This window comes from Epinephelus moara, chromosome 18 (assembly GCF_006386435.1).
Source record: "Epinephelus moara isolate mb chromosome 18, YSFRI_EMoa_1.0, whole genome shotgun sequence".
Classification (NCBI taxonomy): Eukaryota; Metazoa; Chordata; class Actinopteri; order Perciformes; family Serranidae; genus Epinephelus; species Epinephelus moara.
The window spans coordinates 9,854,918-9,877,266 of record NC_065523.1 but is presented as its reverse complement, the minus strand read 5'-3'; the positions used below and the strand labels follow the sequence as shown (position 1 = coordinate 9,877,266).

The 22,349-nt window shown below is 40.7% G+C and overlaps 1 protein-coding gene across 1 annotated transcript in view; it reads left to right on the top strand.

Moving 5' to 3' along the window:
• LOC126405706 (ras-related protein Rab-40C) overlaps positions 1–22,349 on the top strand; it is a 31,580-nt gene continuing 9,231 nt past the window's right edge. The window contains exons 1-4 of the mRNA XM_050069578.1: positions 1–1,393; positions 9,927–9,987; positions 19,106–19,166; positions 19,385–19,462. Coding sequence (XP_049925535.1) covers positions 1,252–1,393; positions 9,927–9,987; positions 19,106–19,166; positions 19,385–19,462 — 342 coding nt within the window. The 5' untranslated portion in view covers positions 1–1,251. The remainder of the gene's footprint in view (positions 1,394–9,926; positions 9,988–19,105; positions 19,167–19,384; positions 19,463–22,349) is intronic.

The following is a 22,349-nucleotide window of genomic DNA, read 5'->3' as shown; positions in this document are numbered from 1 at the left end:
ACATTTAGTGTTGTTGTGCGATACTGAGGAGCCACGGCTGTGATTATGATTGAATATAATGGAGAAAAATGGACAAATCACGGACTGAGATTACTGAGTACACCTACAGAGATTTGGACTGGACGTAAAAAGGCTACGGGCTTTTGATTTCCCAGCGGATATCGGTATTTTCTGGATATAACGCAGTGAAGTTGCAGGAATCTTTGTCATCCCGGACTAAAGAAAGACAAGGGGGCCTGAAATCACACAGACGTCGGTTGAAGTTGAGCTACGGGCTGCGCTAGCTAAGTTAGCATTTAGCTTCAAATACCAAGTCTTTTTATCCAGTGGGAAGTGGGGTTGTAAAAGGCAACGTTATATGTGGCAGTGTACAGCATAATGTATAACCAGTGACAGTGGCTTTTAATACGTATCGTGTCCGATAACTGCTTTGACAACGTTAGCGCCAGTGCTAATAGCTAAACTAGCTGGCTAGCTCTCAGGCAGGGCTAGCTTGTTGTTCCCCTGTTAACTTAGCCATAGAGCTTCTCTTAAATGGGAACAAAAACACAGACTGTAGCTTAGGCAGTTTGTTTGCTTATAGAAAACATATCTCAGCAAGGATATCTGCTTACAAAATTTGAAAAGGGGCTCGTTATACTTAGCATTCAAGACAATAAGCATGTTTTTCTTTCCCACATAACGTTAGACCACCAAGCCTACAAGAGTCATCCCGTCCGGATACAGCTTTAGTTAGACTTTGCCTGTGCTTTTTCTTTCAAATAGATCTTAATCTGTCACTTAAGATAACGTCTTTTTAAGTATCTTTAGTGTCAGGTTATTTATAAGCTGTCAGAGATCAGTTTGAAAGACAGTACCAGTTGTTTACATTAATTAACCCCCACCCCCACTGAGCACCACCTATTACCAATCTGTATTTTTTTTCTTACCGTTACTTTTAGTAATAAGGATGTTTTGCTCTTCAGAACCACATTTCTGGCACCCACTTTGTTTTTCAAGGAGGACATTCCTGTGAGACTGGACCTTTTTTAATCTGAAAATTGCTCACAGTTTGGAGGACTGTTAAAAGTTGCCAGGCAAAACAAGGACTTTATGCTGGTGGATACACTGCTCAGCAAGTTCATGGCATAACAAGTCTTTGTTTTGATTCAAGTGAGTAGAATAACATACAAGGGGGTTATCCATCCTTGTGTTGAAGGGGGAAGTCTACAGTCACTCATCTTCAGCCCCTGGGCTCAGATGTGAGATACAATGGGCAGCCAGGGCAGCCCAGTGAAAAGCTATGACTACTTGCTCAAGTTCCTCCTGGTCGGTGACAGCGATGTGGGCAAAGGAGAGATCCTGGACAGCCTGCAGGATGGATCGGCCGAGTCTCCATATGCTTACAGTAGTGGTGAGTCACTTTTCTTTCAGCTGATTGGGAGCTGCTGGCTTAGTTTTGTCCTCTTGTGATGATGAGCTCCTTGTGTTATGTCATGCTGGCTCATCAGAAAAGTCTTGAACGTACTAGCTGTGCATTTTGCTGTGTGGACTGTGGAGACGCACAATGAGCTCTCTGACACTGATAACACAGAGCATTGACATGGAAGTGAGTCAGGCAGTCATGACTGTATGTGGATTGTTGTTGAATTTCACTTGCTAAACAACAGTTTTCATGACCTCTGAATTTAATAACCAGACAATAGATTTTAGACCTACACTTTGGTACACTGAACACTGAATATTTTCCAACCCACATCCTCGTGTGATGGTGGTTCCTCCTTTTTCCCTTAACAACTTCAGTGGTGTCCAACTACAAAAATAATGGAGGCTGCTAACCCAACTATAGCAATGCGCCTTGGTACTTGTATGTATTTTTAAATCTACTGTAGGTTTGATTTGAAGATTGAATTAGATTACAATTGCTTAATATATTTGTTACTTTAGAGTAGGCACACAAGCTTGTTTAACTCCTTCGACTATGCTATGAAGGGGAAAACTGGTGGAGCTGTGCCCAGTCAGGTGATCCCTCCCTGGGTGCAGAAGCTCAGATCACCTGGCTCTCACTGCTATTGCTCTGGGGCTGACCGCCACTGCCTGATCACTGCAGCCGCTGCTGCTGCAGTAAACTGGTGGTCTGTGGCTTCTGTGCACACATACTCACACACTCCCATCAAAGGGAAGCCCCGAAGAGGAACAGATAGGGTAGGGAAAAATCAAAAGACAGTTCTTATAGGACCATAACAGTGTTTTTCTATTTAATACAAACCATATATCCCAAGAAACCATTTTTTCATAGTGTTTTATATTTTCCTCATATGTGTTATGTAAGTGACTTTTCCATACTTTTTATAATAAAAAGCCTTTATTTGTGACATGGCTTGGTAGGGCTGGGCTGAATAGTATCTAATGAAATATTCTGCTTCAGTCCATATTTGTTGGGCTTCAGCCTTTCAGAAAACAACATTTTTACTGCGGTCAAAAAACGTTTGCTCTCTATTTTGCTGTAAAAAAAAAAATGGGAGGCATGCACTGGTATTAATAGGGCAGTCTAGCAGCAATCTAACAGCACTATAAATTACATTTACTCATTGAAGAAAGTTAAAGAGAAACTCATTTATTACAGTGGAACAAACTGAGGATTCTCTTAAGGATTCAGTTTGTTTTTTAAGGTGATGGCAGTGTAAAATATGACAACATTGATTCAAAGCTCCATTCAAAACATCAACGGTCATAGGGCTTGGTCATTATAAATGACATGTTGCTCCTGCTCCTGTACATATAAGTTTGCTTTGCTGTTGCCTTACTGTTTTAAATAATTGGCAGCTTTAATTGCATTTCTCCAAAGGAAAGAAAAGAATATTACATGTAAAAATACCAACAAAAAAATAAGTAGATCCATTTGGGTGTGTCACCCAAGTATAATCAACATATGAAAAATACTTAACTTAAATAACAACCTTTTTTATGTTGTTCATTGTGTAGTGCAATATAAATGATAATAATACATTTTATTTATAGAGCGCTTTTTATATTGCTCAAAGACACTTAACATTAGTTAAAAGATAATAAAATAGAATAGAGTAAAACACACACAACATCATTCACACATCATTCAGGTCGGTGCAGTCTCAGATGTGTATGGGGAGAGAGTCTCAGAGGGAGGGGGAGGCTATGGAGAAGACTCTGTCACCCCAGGTCTGGTGCATGGTCCTGAGGGGTGGAGTCAGGAGGCTGGCATCAGAGGAGCGGAGACTGCTGGAAGGAGTGAGGCAGTGGAGAAGGTCGGTGAGGTAGGAGGGGGCCTGGTTATGGAGGGCTTTATGAGTAATGAGAAGGCATTATGTAATCTGTGCTGGAATACCTCGATTTAGGCAACTTTAAAATTTCTGCAAATTAATTTAATAGTGTATTAGAATGAGATGAACCAATGGCTGCACGGTAGGCACAAAACCCCCCACAATTTTAAAGCACTAAACTGCAATATTATTCCTTTGAAAACAGTGAGTAATTTCGATAATATATTCATTTTGTTAATTGGCCTAAACATGCAAAAACTCATGGGCTGGTCCTTAAAGATGTGGTGAATAAATCTTGTATCACTGGAATCACTCGGATTATGCAAAATAGGTTGTTTGGTTTTTTTAAGGAACAGTAATGAGGGGCACAGCAAAACAAAAAGAAGCGAGTACATCTTCACATGCATTTGACTCTCTTCTCCACTTTAAAGCACTAATAGTGGAATAAAAGCTGCTCAGTCACTTATTTCTTTAAGCTAAAACGTGCATGTGAGCTGCATTTATTAAGAGATACTGTCATAAATGATTCCCTATGTATTCATTTAGTTTTTCAGATGAAGAAGATTTTCATCTCCTCCCCTTAGGATGACAAAAACTGTTCATGAAATAAACATCAGTCAGCAGGATGAGCTCTTTTCACCAGTGCTTATCTAATGAATTCTGCTGAAGGGTGATGCTGCCTTGTGGCATTTGGCAGCAGCGTGAAGACCTTCCCAGGTCATGTGTGTTTTCAGACACCCACATTCACTAAAAGCCAAACTGTTGGTGATTTAGGGAGGGAGGTCATCATTGAGCGAAGCTACAGAGTGGTGATTGCAGACAGAGGAGAGCATCAGAGCCCAAGTGGTGCATCAGGTGACCACGGTGCGGTCACAGCTCCACCCAGACTAAAATGCCATATTGCTGCCCAGGCCTAGATGAAACTCAATTTGACACTTAAATAGCTTTTTCATTTTTATCTGCATTAGTGTGGCTGTGATTTAAAGATGAGTGGACGTCACCTTTGTGTTGAAGTTTCTGAGCACCAAACCATGGAGAACATTTCATTCCTCCAAAGACAAACTGTGAGCCCGGCCAAAGAGTCTCTCAAAGAGGAAGACGTTCTAATTGATGCGAACAAGATCAAAAGCCTTCAAACAGCTTCATTAAATATGGAGGGCAGAGTGGAAAGCAGCTGAACACGCTTCAGCTGGGATGTTTGTGCAGACAGAAGCTCCGCTATTGATTTTCATCCCTCTGGCAAAGAGAGATTAGGGTGGAGAGAAGGAGGACGCTCGTGAGGAACCTAAATATTTTAAGAGGAGAAAATCGGGACAGAAGGGCAGATTTTGATTGGACGGCATTGTCCTCAGGCTATGATAGGACAGCAGTTGGTCTGTTACATTTCCTCCACGTTGATTGTGTTTTATTGATCAGAAATTTGGTTCCACTAATCAGAATAGTAACAAGTCATATAACTGCAAATTAATTTTCCTTTTTAAATATGTCTGTGACATACGACGCTTTGCTTAACTAAAGACTGATGACTTTCTCCCTGATTTTGTGGTTAGATGGGCGGATACAATTTCAGAGTTTAAAAAAACTCCCTACGTTGCAGAACCAATAGTAAAGCTGCAGGGCGGTCCTTCAGTGGCTCGCTGAACTCTTGTGCTCGTAAACATAGTCCGACTGCGTTAAAAGTTTTAAACAAAGGCTGTAAGCCCTTCATTTTCACAATCTTGTGGACTGAGCACACGTTTGATAAAAAGGAGTTAAATCTCTCGGCATCCATTTTCAAGCTCTCTGTGTGTTTGTTTCCTTGCGGACGAGAAAAGGGGGAGCGCACATTTCCAGGAGGGCGTGTCCTTTTAAAAAATGCAAGAGGCGTTGCTTTGTTGCCGGCCGTTTTCTCCGGTGTGTTAAACACACTTTAGAAAGGAGTGTCCCCAGACTATCAGAAGGCGGAGATCTCTGATTGTCTGGTGGCAAGACTAATTTATGAGTTACTGTAAAGCATTTCTGCACATTAATTTCTGTGTTACTTACAATGGCCTAATATGTCTAGAGATATTTTAGGGATTGCTTTCTCAGTATTGTTGGTATAACAGAATCTCTGTTGTCTCGCTGCATGTATCTTTATATTAACTAACCCTAACTGATACTAAAGTGGGCTTTGGGAGGCTTTAGGAGGGAACATTGGTCTGTTTGGGTTGCAGATAATTTCTAAGGGGATCTCCAGATAACTTTTTCCCACTGTGATAAGGTTTTGAATTTCATAGTCTGTTGCTGTTAGCCATCAGATAACATCAGGCTTGATGGGGTGAAGCCAATTAAAATGCAAAATTGAAAAGATGCATTTGAGTACAGCTGGCAGACAAGTGAGACTCTTAAATCTGTTTTTCATTCAGCAACAATGGGATATTCCCCAGGGGTCACGCAGGCACGGCAGTCCATTGTTTCCCTATGGCAATGGACTGGCTGTTTTGACAGTGCCATATCCACAGACAACAGTCATTGCTGGATGCATGCCAGCTCAGAGATAACCCCCTGTACTGCCCTCCTGAAGGAGAGAGGGTTTTACAGTGTGTGTATAAGACAGTGAATTGATAGGTAAATGAAAAGGTTAACCTGGTCTAATCTTCTTGAAAGATGCACAGACACTGACTGTTCAATATTACCACAGAGCTTAGCTGTAACTGTAGTTTCACTGCTGTCAGATCAGATGTTCTGCACTCTCCTCTGTATTTCTTTTCCTCCCTGTTTCATTTTTTCCCTCACAACATCTATATGTTTTTCATATTCACTGGTCATATGTTTATGTTCAAATCATTTAGTAGATTAATTAAATAGACATACCTTTCTGGTCAGTGTTTCCATAAGTAATATATTACATAGAAAGTCAATAGAGAAACCAATACTAGGAGGATTTCAGCCGTGTCACCCACTCCAAGGCTTACAGTGACATAATAACATCATCTGAAACATTACCACATAGTTAATTCAGTGCCTCTCTGGTACAGCCTCAACAAAAGCTGAACATTTTAAGCCTCGCACAGATCTGAGTGCATCCAAAGAACAAACAAAGTAAGCTGACTCCCGGAATAGAAGCAGCAGTGTTCAGCTAACACGTCAGAGACATCACAGAAGCTATTGATTATCTGGGATATCTAAGTGAGCCCTGGCAACGAGAGGAGAGGAAGCACTTGGTACGAAGTCCCGCACTCACTCCAATTCAATTAGGTTAGACTGAGCTCAGCACTTTAGCTCGGCAGCAGCTTTATGTTGCCTGGAAAATTGGAAGATATTGCTAATTTTGTTAGCCAAGCAGCTGCTACCTGCCAGAGGCTGATGCAGTCATGTGTGAGCGTCTGGGAACTGGGAAGGCTCGCTCTTTGGCTGCCCTGTTTTTAAACATTACTGAGATATTGATGCCTGTTTTTCCCAGCAGTCTTAATGTTTAATGTTAAAGCTGACGGTTTCCAGTTAAAAGTGGTCTCTCTTCAATAATACATCCATTTGGTGGTGGTGCATGGGTTTGTTGAGTGTGGGCATGAAGGTCAAAGCTAGATGTGGAATGATACATTGCGTGAAAATTAGTCAGTGTCGTTTGTCAAAAAAAACAACAACTTGCTCGTTTGTATATGTTTCTCAGATCTGCTGGAAATGCAACTTACTTTTCTCCTTTTTACAATTTAAAATAATTCATAGTCAAAATAATTACGAATGAATTATGAATATCATCATGAAATCATTCTTTTCAGACTTAGCGAGTGCTCATTATTTAAGTTAAGGTGTTGATCTATATTTACGTCATTGCCAACAATGAAAAGCCCAAAACTAACAATGTTTAATCTGTTTCTCAACACTTTCTGACTTTGTGTCTGTGGATCTCAGCTCCAAGCCCATTGGTTTCCTTCTGAAGACTCAAATCTTTAAAAACAACTCGCAAATACATAGTTTAACATTTAAAAAGGGTCAGCAATTTCTTAGAACAGCCTCGTAGTGTAGTTTGTATCAACCAAAACGAGGGGATTGTGTTTTTGTAGGGGACTATTTTCAGTGGTGGATTAATACATAACAGTGTGGCTCGTTGATGTATTTTTAATGGTTTTTAGACAACAATGGAGCTCTGTGGCGCAAAGGAAGAAGATGCATCAGGCTTTGGAAACACATTGTACTTTGTTGTTGTTGTTGTTTTTTAATTTGTTGAGGATAAAAATATATATATAAAAAAAATGACCAGCCTTCCTTTGAGAGCAGCCAGTAAACACAAAGATTTACCATGTCCTGAACAGTTTAATAACTCTTGTCTTGATGGAATTGACATTAAAACAGTATGTAACTGGTTAGCATGTTGAGGCACAGTTCTACACACTCATACATAAAACTGTGGAGTAGAAGATAAACATCTGTAAGGGGGTGGAAAACACTATTTATCCAGTGGTTCACCAGTTTGGCCCCAGGTGATACCAGACTCACTGAAAACCACAAGAACCTGGCGAGCAGACTCAGGTGAACATGTCGAGACATGGAGCAGCAGGGCGACAGGTGTAGCAGTCAGACAGGTTTGTCAGTAGTGAGCTAAGCACCTGGCCAGAACAAAGATCTGTTCCACCTTGTTAAGATTACCAGCTCAAATCCCCTTTCCATATTCATATTGTATCCGGATTAATTTTGGAAGGTCTGGACAGCACAAAAAAAAGTCTCAGTCAGGACACTCTTGCCGCTTAAATTGAAATTCGAAGTGTCTTTTGCATCACGAGCAACACATAACGACAACATCAAATCCAGAGTAACAGAAGTGCTGAGCAGAATGTATGCTTCTTCTAGCAGAGCGCTACGCAGGACGGCATGTAGAACAACAGTCTGTGGACAAATGCCGATATAAATTGAAATAAATAACTGCAACTTGTTTGGTAGTTGTGTGGTAGGCGGTAGGTACGTTGCTACGTAGTTACTGCCGCCTACATCACACAGCAACCCATGCAGATTAGTGATGCGCGGGTCGCGTTTTTTTCCAACCCACGGGTCCCACATTTATGAAATAATTTGACCCGCTCCATCCCGCACGACCGCATCTATTTTCACAACCCGCCCCCGCCGCTATTAACTTACCTGTCTTGTGGTTCTCATGCTTGTATAGCTTATCACAGGAATTGCACTTCACATAGCCAATGCTGCTGTCGTCTGCTGCACTAACTACGTCACAGAAATTGTCCCAAACATGAGATTTAGCAGCTTGGCCTTCTTTTCTTTTAACTCTGTACTCTCCCCACCGCAATCTTTCCCTCACTTCTTCCATCTTCACCGCTTCATTGATTCTGGTTTGTTGTGGCCGCTGCTTGGCGCTTTTGTGACGTCACGTCTCAGGTTACGTTACATAACGTGCATTTACCTAACCTACAACAGTTTTGTTAACAAGTAGGCTATATCCGACATATGTAATCTTTAATGACGCGCCCCACCCGCCCCGCCAATAAAGTGAACATTTCTTGACCTGACCCAACCTGACCCACGGGTAACCCGCGAGACCCGCGGGTTACGGGTGGGCCCGCGCATCACTAATGTAAACAATGCGGACAGTGTCTTAAACAACCAAATTGAGAAACATATCTGATTTGTCTGCAGTCTTCAGCTAATGTAGCCTTAGCCGTTTGAGGCTGAAAACTTCAGCCTCCGTTGTTCACAGTTCACAGCTCATTTACATTACCAAGCGGGGACAACTTCCGCCTTTCTGCTCCAACACTGACTGACAGCTGACTCCACTCATTCACACTCACCACTGCCCCAGGGCCGCTACCATATGCTATTTACAGAGATAGCACTGGCGATCTGAACCGGTCAGTGGCGAAAAAAAGCACGTTTATACGGGACGCATTTGCCCCCATTACCGTTTTAGCTCGTTTCATGGCTCAATACTGAACCAATTTTAGAAAGAGTGGTACCCATGAATCATACGCACACATACACATGGGGAAATAGAGCCCAGGTTGAAAAATACCGAAGTTATCCTCTAATATCATGGATTTCATATTTCAGCGTTGAAATTGAAATAAAATCTAATTAAGAAAAAAACAAGTCCAAAGATTACAGAGTAGACATCTTAAAAGATTCTGCTGGATTTTATTAATAGGTCTTATGTTGCATTGTTATTAGCAACTAAATAAATATGACATGGGTATTTACCAACCAAGAATTAGGTAGAAATTAGAGAGAAGACAGCCTGAATTTCAGAGCAGAACAGACACTTTTAAAGGAGAAAGAACAAGCAGAGGTTATTCTTCACTGTAACTTAGCGATATTGGTGAAAAGTAGGAATGGGGAGGGACTCTGCCTAATTGTTACCTTTGATGAAAACAAGTCAAAAAAACTGACGTGATAAAAATGTTATTTTCAGGGCAAACTGAAAGATCTCCACTGTGATATCTTTTATGTTGTCATCCATAAATACACAGTTGTCTTATTTTTCAGAGCTAATCACAGTTCTCTGTGATGTGTTGTGGAAAGATTTTCACTGTGATTCAGTTTAAGTGGCTCAAACAGATGATGAGTCATTTTATTGAGCGTCAGCTTGTCTCTGACTGCGGTATTGTAATCTTGATTGATGCTGGCCTTCTTGATGCATCTATTTGCCTAATGCCTGCCTCTGTCTGCCCTCTCTCTGTCTAGGTATTGATTATAAAACCACCACCATTCTTCTGGACGGGAGGAGAGTGAAGCTGGAGCTTTGGTAAGCACACATCACTGCTGAACCTACAACCTGCTTTTGTCTGTTCAATAGAGAGAGGGACTGCTGGTCTGTTTCTGGAATGGGCTTTTACATCTAAACTCGAAATAGTATTATTCTAGACCTCCCAGACGATTATGGGTTTGTTAAGCCGAAGTATTATCATCTTGTGGTGTCAAACCATGAAGAAAGTTTTAGTATTATCTGCCCAAAGGTTGAGTATCTCTCTGTGAGATTTCTATCTCAAACCTGATACAATGGAGGTGAAAGGAATTTCGGATGTGGTGCTCACAGCTTTGACAAATGGCTTTTGAACAATACAACAACTATCTGCCTGTTACTCTAGATAATGCACATATAAGGGTTTTCAAATAGGTTTGATATAGAGTCAACACGCAATCAGACTGGTATACCAAATTTTACCACTAGATCTAGTCACACTTGACTCAGCAGTCACTCCTGGCACACTATGTCCTAATGGCAAAGGAGTGTCCGATTATCACTTCATATTGCATCCACATTAAATCTGTTAAATATGCACTTCTGTTGTGTTACGTAAACAAACCAAGTACCTATCAGTCGTGCGCTCGAGATCAGACTGGAGAGGTAACCTCTTAAAAGATGGGTAAGTACTTGCTATCCTCCTATGTTTGTACTTTTAAAAACAGAAAACACATGTTTTATATTGTGATATTTAATGGAATGACGTACAATGTAGCCAACAGCAAGAAGCCTAGCTTGTCATTTACCAGAAACTTTCAGCTCCTTGGCAATCTCCCTCCAGCCAGCCACCACCTTATTTTCGTTTTTGCAGTAAAATAAGGAGGTGTTGTACATGTAATTACTCATTTCATTTCCATGAATCAGCCATTCCTCATCCATTAGGGCTGTCAGAACGAACTTTGCTATTCGAAAAATAAGCATATTCGAAGTTGGAAACTAAGGTTCAAATATTTTGAAAAAAACAAAACAAAACAAAAAACGGCGCTCTACCGTGCATTAAGAGACGTTTTTTTGGGAAATACATGACTGTCAGAGAAGCCCCGTTTACAAACAGACCTACAATCCATCTCCTCTCCTCTCCTCTCCTCTCCTCTCCTCTCCTCTCCTCTCCTCTCTCTCTTCTCAGCAGAGGGTGCCCTGTCAGCCCTGTGCTGACAGTGACAGATTGCAAGATTGACAGCTCTATCATTGCAGCATTTTTAAAGCGAGCAACAGGAATATCAAGAAACATCTGACAAAAGTTGGATTTAGCGCCATGGCGCTTTCAGCACAGGTTGCTTATGTAGGCTATAATTTGCCAGAACGTGTCATAATGACAAATGTCGGTTCAACCGGTTTGTATTAAATCAAACCGGGTCAAGTTCGTACACTGGAACAGACTGGCAAAACTGGAAATTGACCCAACTCTACCACAACTCTACACAAGGACTTTCTCCAGTAGACAGGACTCTCAAGGAGAATGGTCACAGAAGTCTTTGTATTATCTTCAGTAACTGGTAAAAATTGAATACAGTTTTCGTGGCTATTAGCACAGACAAAATGTCCATCACCTCAATGTATTGTATTAAGATAAGATAAAACTTCTGTCGATCCCCAGCGTCAATGATGCAAAAATCAGTGTGACATATTAACACAATATAGTATACATATTTTGTTATTATATTAATATAGGATATGAGATATACCGTAGTCTAAAGTGAAAGGTAGTCACATAGTTCAGCATATAGTTTAGTGCAGCATTTTAGCATACTGTAGAATAAAATAGAATAGAATACTTTATTATTCCCATACTATACTGTATTATATTTGATGAAATGTATCATAATATATAACAGAAAAATGGGTATAATATGACGTATAACCAAATAAATCAACATATATAGCGAGATATATAATAAATAATAGTCAATAGACAGAAATCTTGGCAAGTGCATTTAAAAACAATTTATGTCTGGAGACCCCTAAGACCCCTTACTTAAGGTATGCTAGTGTAAAAATATGTTCACAAAGAATAATATGCACTGACTTTGTGTCTATGGTGGACTATGACTGGAACTCTCAAGTTTCTGCTTTTCTTGTCCCTGTACATTCATGGAGCAGATTCATAAAGGCTCCAGGATAAGCACACATTTTTTGATCAAACTGAAACACTTTCAACTCAACCTGACGTGTCTCCACCTCACTTTGTGCCGCCCTGGGCCCGCTCGCATCTTTTCTCGCATTTAAATTTCTCCTTGTGTTTCATCTGAACACACCTATTGTAAATCGGGCACACTAACCCTTTAATTTGAAATCTCTCTGACATGCTTGTGGTCCGGTTGTTACAAACTCACGCTGTGTTACCAAAACATTGTTCAAACCCACAAAACGTAATTTAAAATTCTGGTTGAGATCCCAAAGTTTCCAAAGATATCAAATATGTCAGGCTGAATTTTGGGGAAATGTGTATAAAATGAGTGCATCTTGAATATTTCAGCTTGATGGAAGGGTGCAGCCATAAAAAACGTGAAGTCTCGAGTCTGAATATTTCACTCAGTTTAAACATCATAGAGCGCCAATGAAGAGCTGGAACAACATGATACAGAATATATCTGAAACTGGCAGATAGTGAAAGCTACTTAAGGGAAAAAGGGGAAATGTGCATGTCAAGGGGTTACATTTACATAATACACATCACATTTTAAAATCGGCAAGTGAGATGCATACATAACTCAAAATACAAAAATACACTAAGTAGGACGCATTATATAATGATTGCATACTTGTGCAGAAACAAAACAGTTTGGCAGATACATCAAATGATAACTTTTAGATATTATATAATATCCAAACCAATGTTTTAGACATTAAATGGCATACAGTGAAAAAAAAACATACCAAGCTGTGAGGTGCATGTACTTCACTGCAAATGTTGTAGGTGCATCTGCTTATTCACTGCATATTGTTACATGCCTCACAAATATTCTTGCATCAGTAGAGATGCAGTAGATGTGTGTAATTGTCAGTTAAGACACACTGCAGTGCTAGGCGAGGCCTGTTTGGTGGAAGTAGGCCAAGGAATTCGACTCCTCGGGGGAGAAGCAACGCCTTGTCTTCCCTGTGGAGGGAAAAGTTTAAAGGCAGCTCTATGATGCAGAATCTTCTTTATTTTTCTGCCACAGTCATTCCTCCACTCCTCGCTGTGTTTTTTAGTGTTTAAATGTTGTCTTGTCTTCTTGCTCACACTGTTTACCTCATCCTCTGCTCCCTTTTCTATTTCTGTCTCTGTTGCCATCTTTGTCGTATGGCAAAGGAGAAGAATGCAGAAACTAAAGACATTAAGGGGTGGCATCCTTTATTTTTCTTATCAACAAATCCTATGTGCAGTGCCAAACAAACACAGAATGTATTTAACTAACAAGTATAGTGTGTGTATTAAAGCCTGTGTGTATTAAAGCCTGATACATTATCTTTCTCTGTGGCATAGCGCTCCATTGAAAAACCATTAAAAACACACCAATGAGCCACACCGTTGCAGTAGGTGGCATGTTACTTCATTACCATGAACACACTAGGGCACTGCTGCCAACTCCTCAGTAAGAAAAGTAGCTATTGGCTGTCCTAAAAGTCGCTAGAAGTCGCTAAATGACGTCATCGCCTAAATTGCATAATTGTCCATATGCATGTAATTGTAATGTCTGCTGTAAAAGAGAGGAATAACGTCGTGGGAGAGACAAAAACTGAGTAAAAAAACACCTTGAATATGTTTAGAACTACAAATGAACCTTCTTTCAGTGATTTATATTAGACAAAGAAAATTTTACATTTACATCCCACCCTGACTATAAACCAGGTAGGGATCAGCCAGCGGCGGTTCTGCGCATGCGCGATTCATTTGCAGTCTGGACGTGGAGGGGTTAACGTCTCCTGCTCTGACTGCTGCTGGTAGGGAGGACTGGGGCCGTCTGTGAGTGATTTGGGGCGAGAGAGGAGCCCACGGTAGCATCCGCTGCCCGTTGAGAAGAATAAGAATGATACGTGCTCTCACAACAGTCTCCAGAAGTCTTCAATAACATCAGAAAAAGTCGCTAGATTTGTCGCTGGTCGCTTTTTTGAAAAAGAGTCGCTAGAGGGGTCTGAAAAGTCGCTAAATATAGCGACAAAGTCGCTAAGTTGGCAACACTGCACTAGGGCTATCAGAACAAACTTTGCTATTCGAAAACAATTCAAATTATTGTAAAAATAAGCATATTCGAAGTTGGAAACTAAGGTTCAAATATTTTTTGGGGGGGACAGCACTCTACCGTGCATTAAGAAATGTTTTTTGGGGAAATACATGACTGTCAGAGAAGCCCCGTTTACAAACAGACCTNCCACGGTAGCATCCGCTGCCCGTTGAGAAGAATAAGAATGATACGTGCTCTCACAACAGTCTCCACAAGTCTTCAATAACATCAGAAAAAGTCGCTAGATTTGTCGCTGGTCGCTTTTTTGAAAAAGAGTCGCTAGAGGGGTCTGAAAAGTCGCTAAATATAGCGACAAAGTCGCTAAGTTGGCAACACTGTACTAGGGCTGTCAGAACAAACTTCGCTATTCAAAAACAATTCAAATTATTGTAAAAATAAGCATATTCGAAGTTGGAAACTAAGGTTCAAATATTTTTGGGGGGGGACAGCACTCTACCGTGCATTAAGAGATGTTTTTGGGGAAATACATGACTGTCAGAGAAGCCCCGTTTACAAACAGACCTACAATCCCTCTCCCTCTCCTCTCCTCTCCTCTCCTCTCTTTCTTCTCAGCGGAGGGTGCCCTGTCAGCCCTGCGCTGACAGTGACAGGGTGCATCTCTTTGATCCGAAGTGACACAGCCCGTTTGCTCATGCTTCAGGGTCGTTCAATAGAGTAATTGCAAATAAATATTGTTTTAATGTGTAACTATTGAAATGTTCACAAGGGCTTTCATAAATTACTACAATGTTGCGGCACTGCCGCCTTTGCAGGTTAAAAGTCAATGACAGCGACTTGAAGTGAGGAGGAGCAACATGTCTGTGTCGGTACCGACACAGCTGCGCTGACAAGCCGGAGACGCTCACTTTTGCATGTAATGAAATATATTAAAATAACGTCATTATAACACAAAACATATAAAAATGCAGTGGTAGGCCAAGGCTATAGCCTATACCAAGGAAATATTGGAATATTATTCTATTTTTTAACATAAAAAACATTAAAAATTCAAATCTGATTTTAGGGGAAGATTGACAGCCCTAGAACACACACACTGTAGTTTATTCTGACTCGGTCCCACATACACCGTCCAGCTCCACTTAATAGTAATAGAGCCACAAATGTGGATTAATCTGCTGCTTAACAAAACAGTCCCCAACAAATGCACTATTTCGAATGGGGTTCAAACCCTGGGGTGGGGGAGCCCTTCTGTGTGGAGTTTGCATGTTCTCTCTAGGGCTGTACCCAAATATTCGGATATTCGAATATTTGTTTCTATGGGTAGGTATTCGTTATGAAATTCGCTCGTGATATTCGTTATGGTATTCGATATTGGGTTTTTTTATTTACTTTTTTTTTTTTTTTTATTACTTTTTTTTGGTGCTAAATGTAGTCTTTTTGTTGTTGGTAAATGTAGGTTATCAATAAAAATCAAAACTTTTAAATTGCATTGTTAAAAATGTGAAAATATGGTATTGCCTACCAACTGAGCTTGTGCGCACGGCACGCTTGAGCGCATCCGTCTGAGGCTGTGGATCAATGCCAAGTTTTACCACTTTATCACTATTCCCTCTAACTTGTAGCTGTTTTTTCGTTATCTTTTGAATTTAATATGAATTATGGAACCGTTTTTGTCAACGTTTGTTTCCCCCGTTTTGTACAATAAATTATTGTTTAAAGTTTCAACAAGTTTCTTTTGGAGTGCGTGACACAAGTGTGTTTTGAAAACGACCGCGGACTGTCACCTGCTCAACGCATCAGTACCTTCGGATGCCATGACAGTAATAGCCAATAATGTCAAAATATCATTTACAGACCGATTTAACAGACGATCACTGCTGCCCGACCCGCAGGTCCATTTGCGGGTCCCGCGGGTTACGGGTCGACCCGCGCATCACTACTCAGCTCAGTCTATAAGGCTGTACACAACAGTAAGGCTATAGACATTATATTCTATTCAGGCCGGCAGAACCAGCAGCGCATCGGCTCTACAGTGCACGGCACTGCTGATTAACCATTTTATTGCAGCACAGAGTGTCTGCCAGCAACCAATTACTTGCAGAGGCTTCCTACAACTTGTTTCAACGGTTCCGATTTAATCAGAAGACAAATTAAACAGGATGACTAGCCAATGTGAAAATCAAAAGAAAGCATAGAATAATGTACTGAAGGAGACTGTTGTGCCATCACATTTTTTTTTGTGGTTTGAGAGCAAAGATCTGGTTGCCGGTGTGCTCCGCAATACAATTAGGTCCGAAAAAACCCCGGAGTCCGCCTCCACCACCACCACCAGAGTCGTATTTTATTTAAATACAACCACCAGGGCGACCTCTCTTTGATTGTCTTTGACCAGGTGATGGCCTACGAATGATTACCATCAATTCATTAATCCATCATCTGGCTCAAATATTGGTTTGCTGGTTTTTGAGGCACCTTTTATTTAAAACTGATATCGGCCTGTCAGTTTTATCCAACATCAGTGTGACCAGTGATCATGATTTTACTCTGTATTAGTCATTCATAAAGCTACACCTACCTTAAGAAGCATAAGCATATAGTTAGTAGGGAAGTCATTTCTGGTAGATTGCATAGTAGATGATTAAAAGATGACTGTCTCTCAGATGGTAAATGGTAAATAGACTGCACTAGTATAGCGCGTCTTGCCTTCCAACCACTCAAAGTGCTTCTACACTACATGTCACATTCACATACTGGTGGCCCAGACTATCATACATGGTGCCACCTGCTGCTCTGTAACCATTCACACACACAGATGGAACAGCCATGGGGAACAATTCAGGATTCGTTAGATTGCTCAAGGATACTTGGGCAAGGGATGTAACCACCGATCTCCCAAGTAGTGGACAACCAGCTCTACCTTCTGAGCCACAGACGCACTAGATATCAACATCTGTCTGGATGAACAAACAACTGGCTGAGCTTTGCTATTTATTTCTAGACTGTAAAAGCAAAGCAGTTGGTCTGAAATTGTTGTTCAGACTCTCCACCAAAAAAAATAGTTTCTAAATCTGAAATGCAAAACAAGCTATGAAGTTGTGAAATTGTGCTTCCTTTTATATCTGTAACACCTGTTATTAAATAGCTGTTCACAGGGTTTGGGAGTGTAGAGAGGCTTGTCAGGATTTGTCAGGCTTAGTTAATCCTCAGTTATTCTCTTGGTGAAAACTGGAATCGCACAATGTAGACTGGCTTTGTAAGGCTGATAGTATGTGTAAGCTAAATATTATAAATTAGGATTTTATAAATCACTCAAGGCAAAAATGGCCATAGAATAAAGATATGACTGAAGAACATGCAGGAAAAGATACATAGAGTACTTTTACATTAACTGAAGACATTGGGCCTCATTCACTAATATGTGCGTGGAAATGTTCTTACTTTGCGCACAGAATAAGTGCGTATGCAAAATCACCGTGGGATTCATGACACCTGCGCAGCGGCCAATTTTGTTCTCACCACCTTGCGTATGTGTGTGAATCAGAATCATTCTAAATTGACAGGCGTGTGCTCGCAATTTGTGATTAGCATACTGCCACGCCCCCATTTCACCATATAAGGAAACCGCTTGCCTAGAGTTGATTCATGAATGAAGGAAGCGGTTACGCGAGGAGAGAAGTAGTAAATTTCACAGTTTGTTAGAAGCGATGGTGCCGGGTCATACAGGAATTCCATGGGTCACTGCAAGATTGTGGAGGACACAGCATGCCAGGATGATCTTGCACACCTTCTCAGGGGTATAAAGTAGTTTGCCACCGGCTGGATCCGATCCAAACACATCCAACGGCCCTTAAGCACGCCAAAAGTGCGCTCTACGGCACGTGTGTGGGCATGTATGTTATTATAGCGCACCTCTTGAGGGGTTTCAGGGTTTGCGTATGGCGTCATCAGCCATGTTTTAAGGCCATATGCCCGGTCACCCAAACAATATAACATTTTAGCATTAACAAAATAGAGACTTACTAAAAATACTAACTAAAAGCAATTGAAATAAAAGACCAGAACAAAAGATGCTCACCAACATGCCATCCACTTCTCATAGCCCCTGCCTCCAAACGCATTCCCACTGTACTGTTTTGCAAAATAAATGAGTCGTGGGTGCCTCCTGGCCAGCGGGCCACAGCATTAAGGATATGGCAATCGGCATTACAGATCATCTGCATGCTGATGGAGTGATAGTTTTTTCTGTTCATGTTGTTGTTAATATTTTAATTGTCACAATGATGAGGGTGAACGTGTGTCAATTTCATGGTTATTTAATACATTTGGCCAATATATTAGTAAATTAATGATTTTTAAAAATGTTGATTAAATCTCTTTTTAATGAATGTGGTTTTATAGACTCTGCATGTACTTAAAAGGTATGTGTTTGCATTTTCTAAGTCAGTTCGGCCATCCTCATTTGTGCGTACGCATGGTCTGAGGCAGTTCTAAATTTGCTCACAGAGTAAGAACAAATTTGGGTAAGAAAATATTGATGAATCCCAGATTTGTGTGTCAAATGATCGTACGCACAGTTTAAGCACAGATTTGTGCGTACGCGCTGTTTGTGAATGAGGCCCAATATAACTAGCTCTAAACATTTTGACTGCTGTGTCATATTTTATCCCTCACATATTTGTTTATGAAACTGACCCATAGAAATGTACCACAAAGATACCGGTGATGAATGTAAATTCTGCTCCTTTGGGCCAACACGTGAAAGTTTAATCACCTCTGCTGAAACTAAGGAAGTAATTTTTTTGATTGTACAAGTCAGATCAGTTTTCAGGCCAGTGCTTTTTCCTCAGGGCTGAAGCCTGCTACTTTTCTAAGAAAAGGCTTTGCCTCATGGCAGCAGAACAAATCTGACTTGACTAATAATCCTTCTTTCTGCCTTTGCTTTCTCTCTTCAGGGACACGTCAGGACAGGGGAGGTTCTGCACCATCTTTCGCTCATATTCCCGCGGGGCTCAGGTGAGGAACAAACAACTTAAATAGACTTAACTGAAAACAAATCCACTCCGCTTGAAGTAAACCTGCTTGACTTAACCCAAAGGTCCAAGCTTTGGTTATAGGAGTCACATATAGCATGCTGTTGTGTTGACTGTGTTAGTCAAATGCAAATTTACAAACCAGCTACTCTGATAGTCTGAGACTTGCTGTTGATTTGGTGTGTGTGTGTGTCTCTTTAGGGGATTCTGCTGGTGTATGACATCACCAACCGGTGGTCCTTCGATGGAATCGACAGGTGGATCAGAGAGATTGATGAGGTGAGTGCGGGAGATGGATTGATAGATGAATAGATGATTGATTTGACAGATGTTGGTCATTTTGGGATTATTTTGATGTCTTTGGGCTCAATGGAATAGTTCACTCAAAACCAATATAAAATGTACATAATACTCACTCCTCTATGCTCTCTATGGTCCCAGAAAAAAAGGTTATAAAACATCTGAAAAACGTTCTGAAGATTCCTGTGCAGCATTATCCAAATGTCTTGTATCCAATCGTGGGCTCATGGAAATCCAAACACAACTACTTTCACTAAACAACTGCTAAAGCGTAGTATCCTCCAATGAAGGAATTTGTTATGCATGCGTGTGTGTTTACTCGCTCATGCTTTGAACTGACAATCCTTCTACGATACAATTCAAAGCACCAGCAAGCATGCGCTTTCCTTAACACCATTTCATGGAAAACTTTTCTTGGACCATAGAAAGGCCAGGGAGGTGAGTACTACATACAATTTATATTGTTTTTGGGTGAATTCTTCCTTTAACTCAGGTTCTCCCATTATCACAAAGTCGTCTCACTTTTAACCGGGGTAGATCAACATGGTAACCTATGCTGCATGGCTAACCTGTTCTAAAGGATAAGATTAAAATCTGTCAACAGCATGCCCACTGACCAATCACATCACTGGGAAAAAAGTGATTAAGAGCAATAGAGACCTTCTTATATATCAATGGAATTACTTTGCTGGAAACGGAAATCATGTTAGAGATTTTTTTTTACACAACCCTGTTTCCATTCTGGCTTTAAACAGATGCTTCTATCAGAGGGATAATTTACCACACCGACAGCCATAATAATGGCACTTATAGCTGCATATTAATTGAGCTGATTTTATTTTCGGGGTTCCACTCTGTTTATTGATGGCTTTTACCCAAATTTAACTGAGCCACTTGATATCCAGCTGTATGACGCAGTTATCCAGCATCACCAGTGTTAAGCTCAATAAAGCCAACAAAGCCAGAGAGAGCCAGACTAAGAGTTAAACATGCTTTGTGATACAGGTTTATTGATATTGTCTAAAGTGATGACTTCTCTCAGTTGTGGATCAGTTTGGATCTTTAAAATAACCTTTTGCAGACTAAGCTTTTAATATGAATAGACTGAATTTTTTCGCAAGAGGGCAGAACTGATGGCACTAGAAGAATATAAAAATTAGAAAAATATTTTATCTATAAATCATCAATCGAATGAATTTTTGTTGTTAGTTTTTTTCCTATTTTATTGCTGCAGCAATCCAGCTGGATCGTCTAATGATGCAGCAGGTTTCATGGACGATTGATTTGATTGTTTTGCTTTTAGACTTCGTGTTCCCATTTATAAGATGGGACAAAGGGTCAATAGAGGGAGTTAAGTGAATCACTTAAGACAACCTGTGTGTGTGTGTGTGTGTGTGTGTGTATGTCCGTGTGTGTGTGTGTGTGCGTGGATGTGTGGGCTACTCTCATCATGTCCTTCCTGCTGACTGAGACACAAAGAGGATGTCCGAGTGTGTATGTCCGTGTGTGTGTGTGTGTGTGTGTGCGCGGCGTGATATTTTTGGACTGTGGAATGTATGTTTCAGTTTGGCCTTTCCTGCTCCACCTCCACGGACGTGGTGTGGTTGTCGGGCACTTTTGAAGGACAGAAATAAAGTAGAGATGGAGGGATGAAAAATTTCTGGATGTTGAAAGTTAAACAGTGTGCAGAGAGGTGCACTGTTAAGGTCAAAATGCCCTTCCTATATTTCAGTTCGTGGGGTTAGGGCAACTTCCTGAAATAGTTTTGTTCAAAATCAAATACAGTGAATTTGTTTTGTTTGCAATTTTTGCTCAATAACTTACTTAAACAATTACTCAATTATCAACAATGTTGACTTCTTTTTTTTTTTTGTCAATGAACTGTTGTTTGGGCATTATCTCAGTGTCTCAGTGCTGTGGAATTATGTAGTCGGATCAACAAAGCACAGCTATTATTCTGAAATAATTGGCTGTTGATCAAAGTGTCAGCTGTAATTCATTCATGTCTCTCACAGTGACAAAAAACATACCCACTTCTGTTGTTATCCAAATACAAAAACATAAAACACGTCACTTTTACCAGCTAATACTTAAACTTTATTGTCCTCAGAGGGAAATATGTCTTGCAGCCTTGTGAAACATACACACATAAACCTTAAACTGAGGTAGGCAGTTTAATTTTGGTGTCATGGGGCAAAAATCCCATAATAAACTTTGAGTAAATTGTAATTCAAGTGGTCTTGGGGAGAAAACTAGACTTCTGCACCTCCTCTTGACTCTGTTTTCAGGCTTTAGAAAATCTGGCTAGTGACAGGAGACTTTGGCCAATCACAGGTCATTTCAGAGAGAGGGCGTTCCTATTGGCTGTTCTACAAATGCAGATGCACTTGCACGTCCCTTCGGAGGAAGCCTGATTCAATGGTGGAGAATCCTGCAGAGAAAGTTGCTATCCCATCATTGGCAACAACTGCCTACACTGCAAAGCAACCTGAAAAAGGAAGACAGACTTATAGACTTAAAGAGTGTCTAAAAGAGGGTCTGATAATAACCAAAAATAAAATGTGTCACTATCAGTGAAGCGTTTCAGAGATGGAGAGAAAATTAAGCTAATGGTTTAGCCTTCTGCTAACCACAGCCAAAGGCTCACAGCTGTGGCCCCACTTCAACTTTATGTAGCTAGCGTTAGCTAGAGCTTCAAATCATAGTGTGTCCTCCGCCTAACTCCCCGCCGCTACAGACCACCTCAGCAGAAGGACAGCGTGCAGCAGCTCCAAAGATGGATTACCTGTCAGCTGCTGCAGCAACCCAAAACCAGCCAGGGAAAACCCCAGTTCCAGGGGACCAGATAGCCTTGACTCCCTGCCCG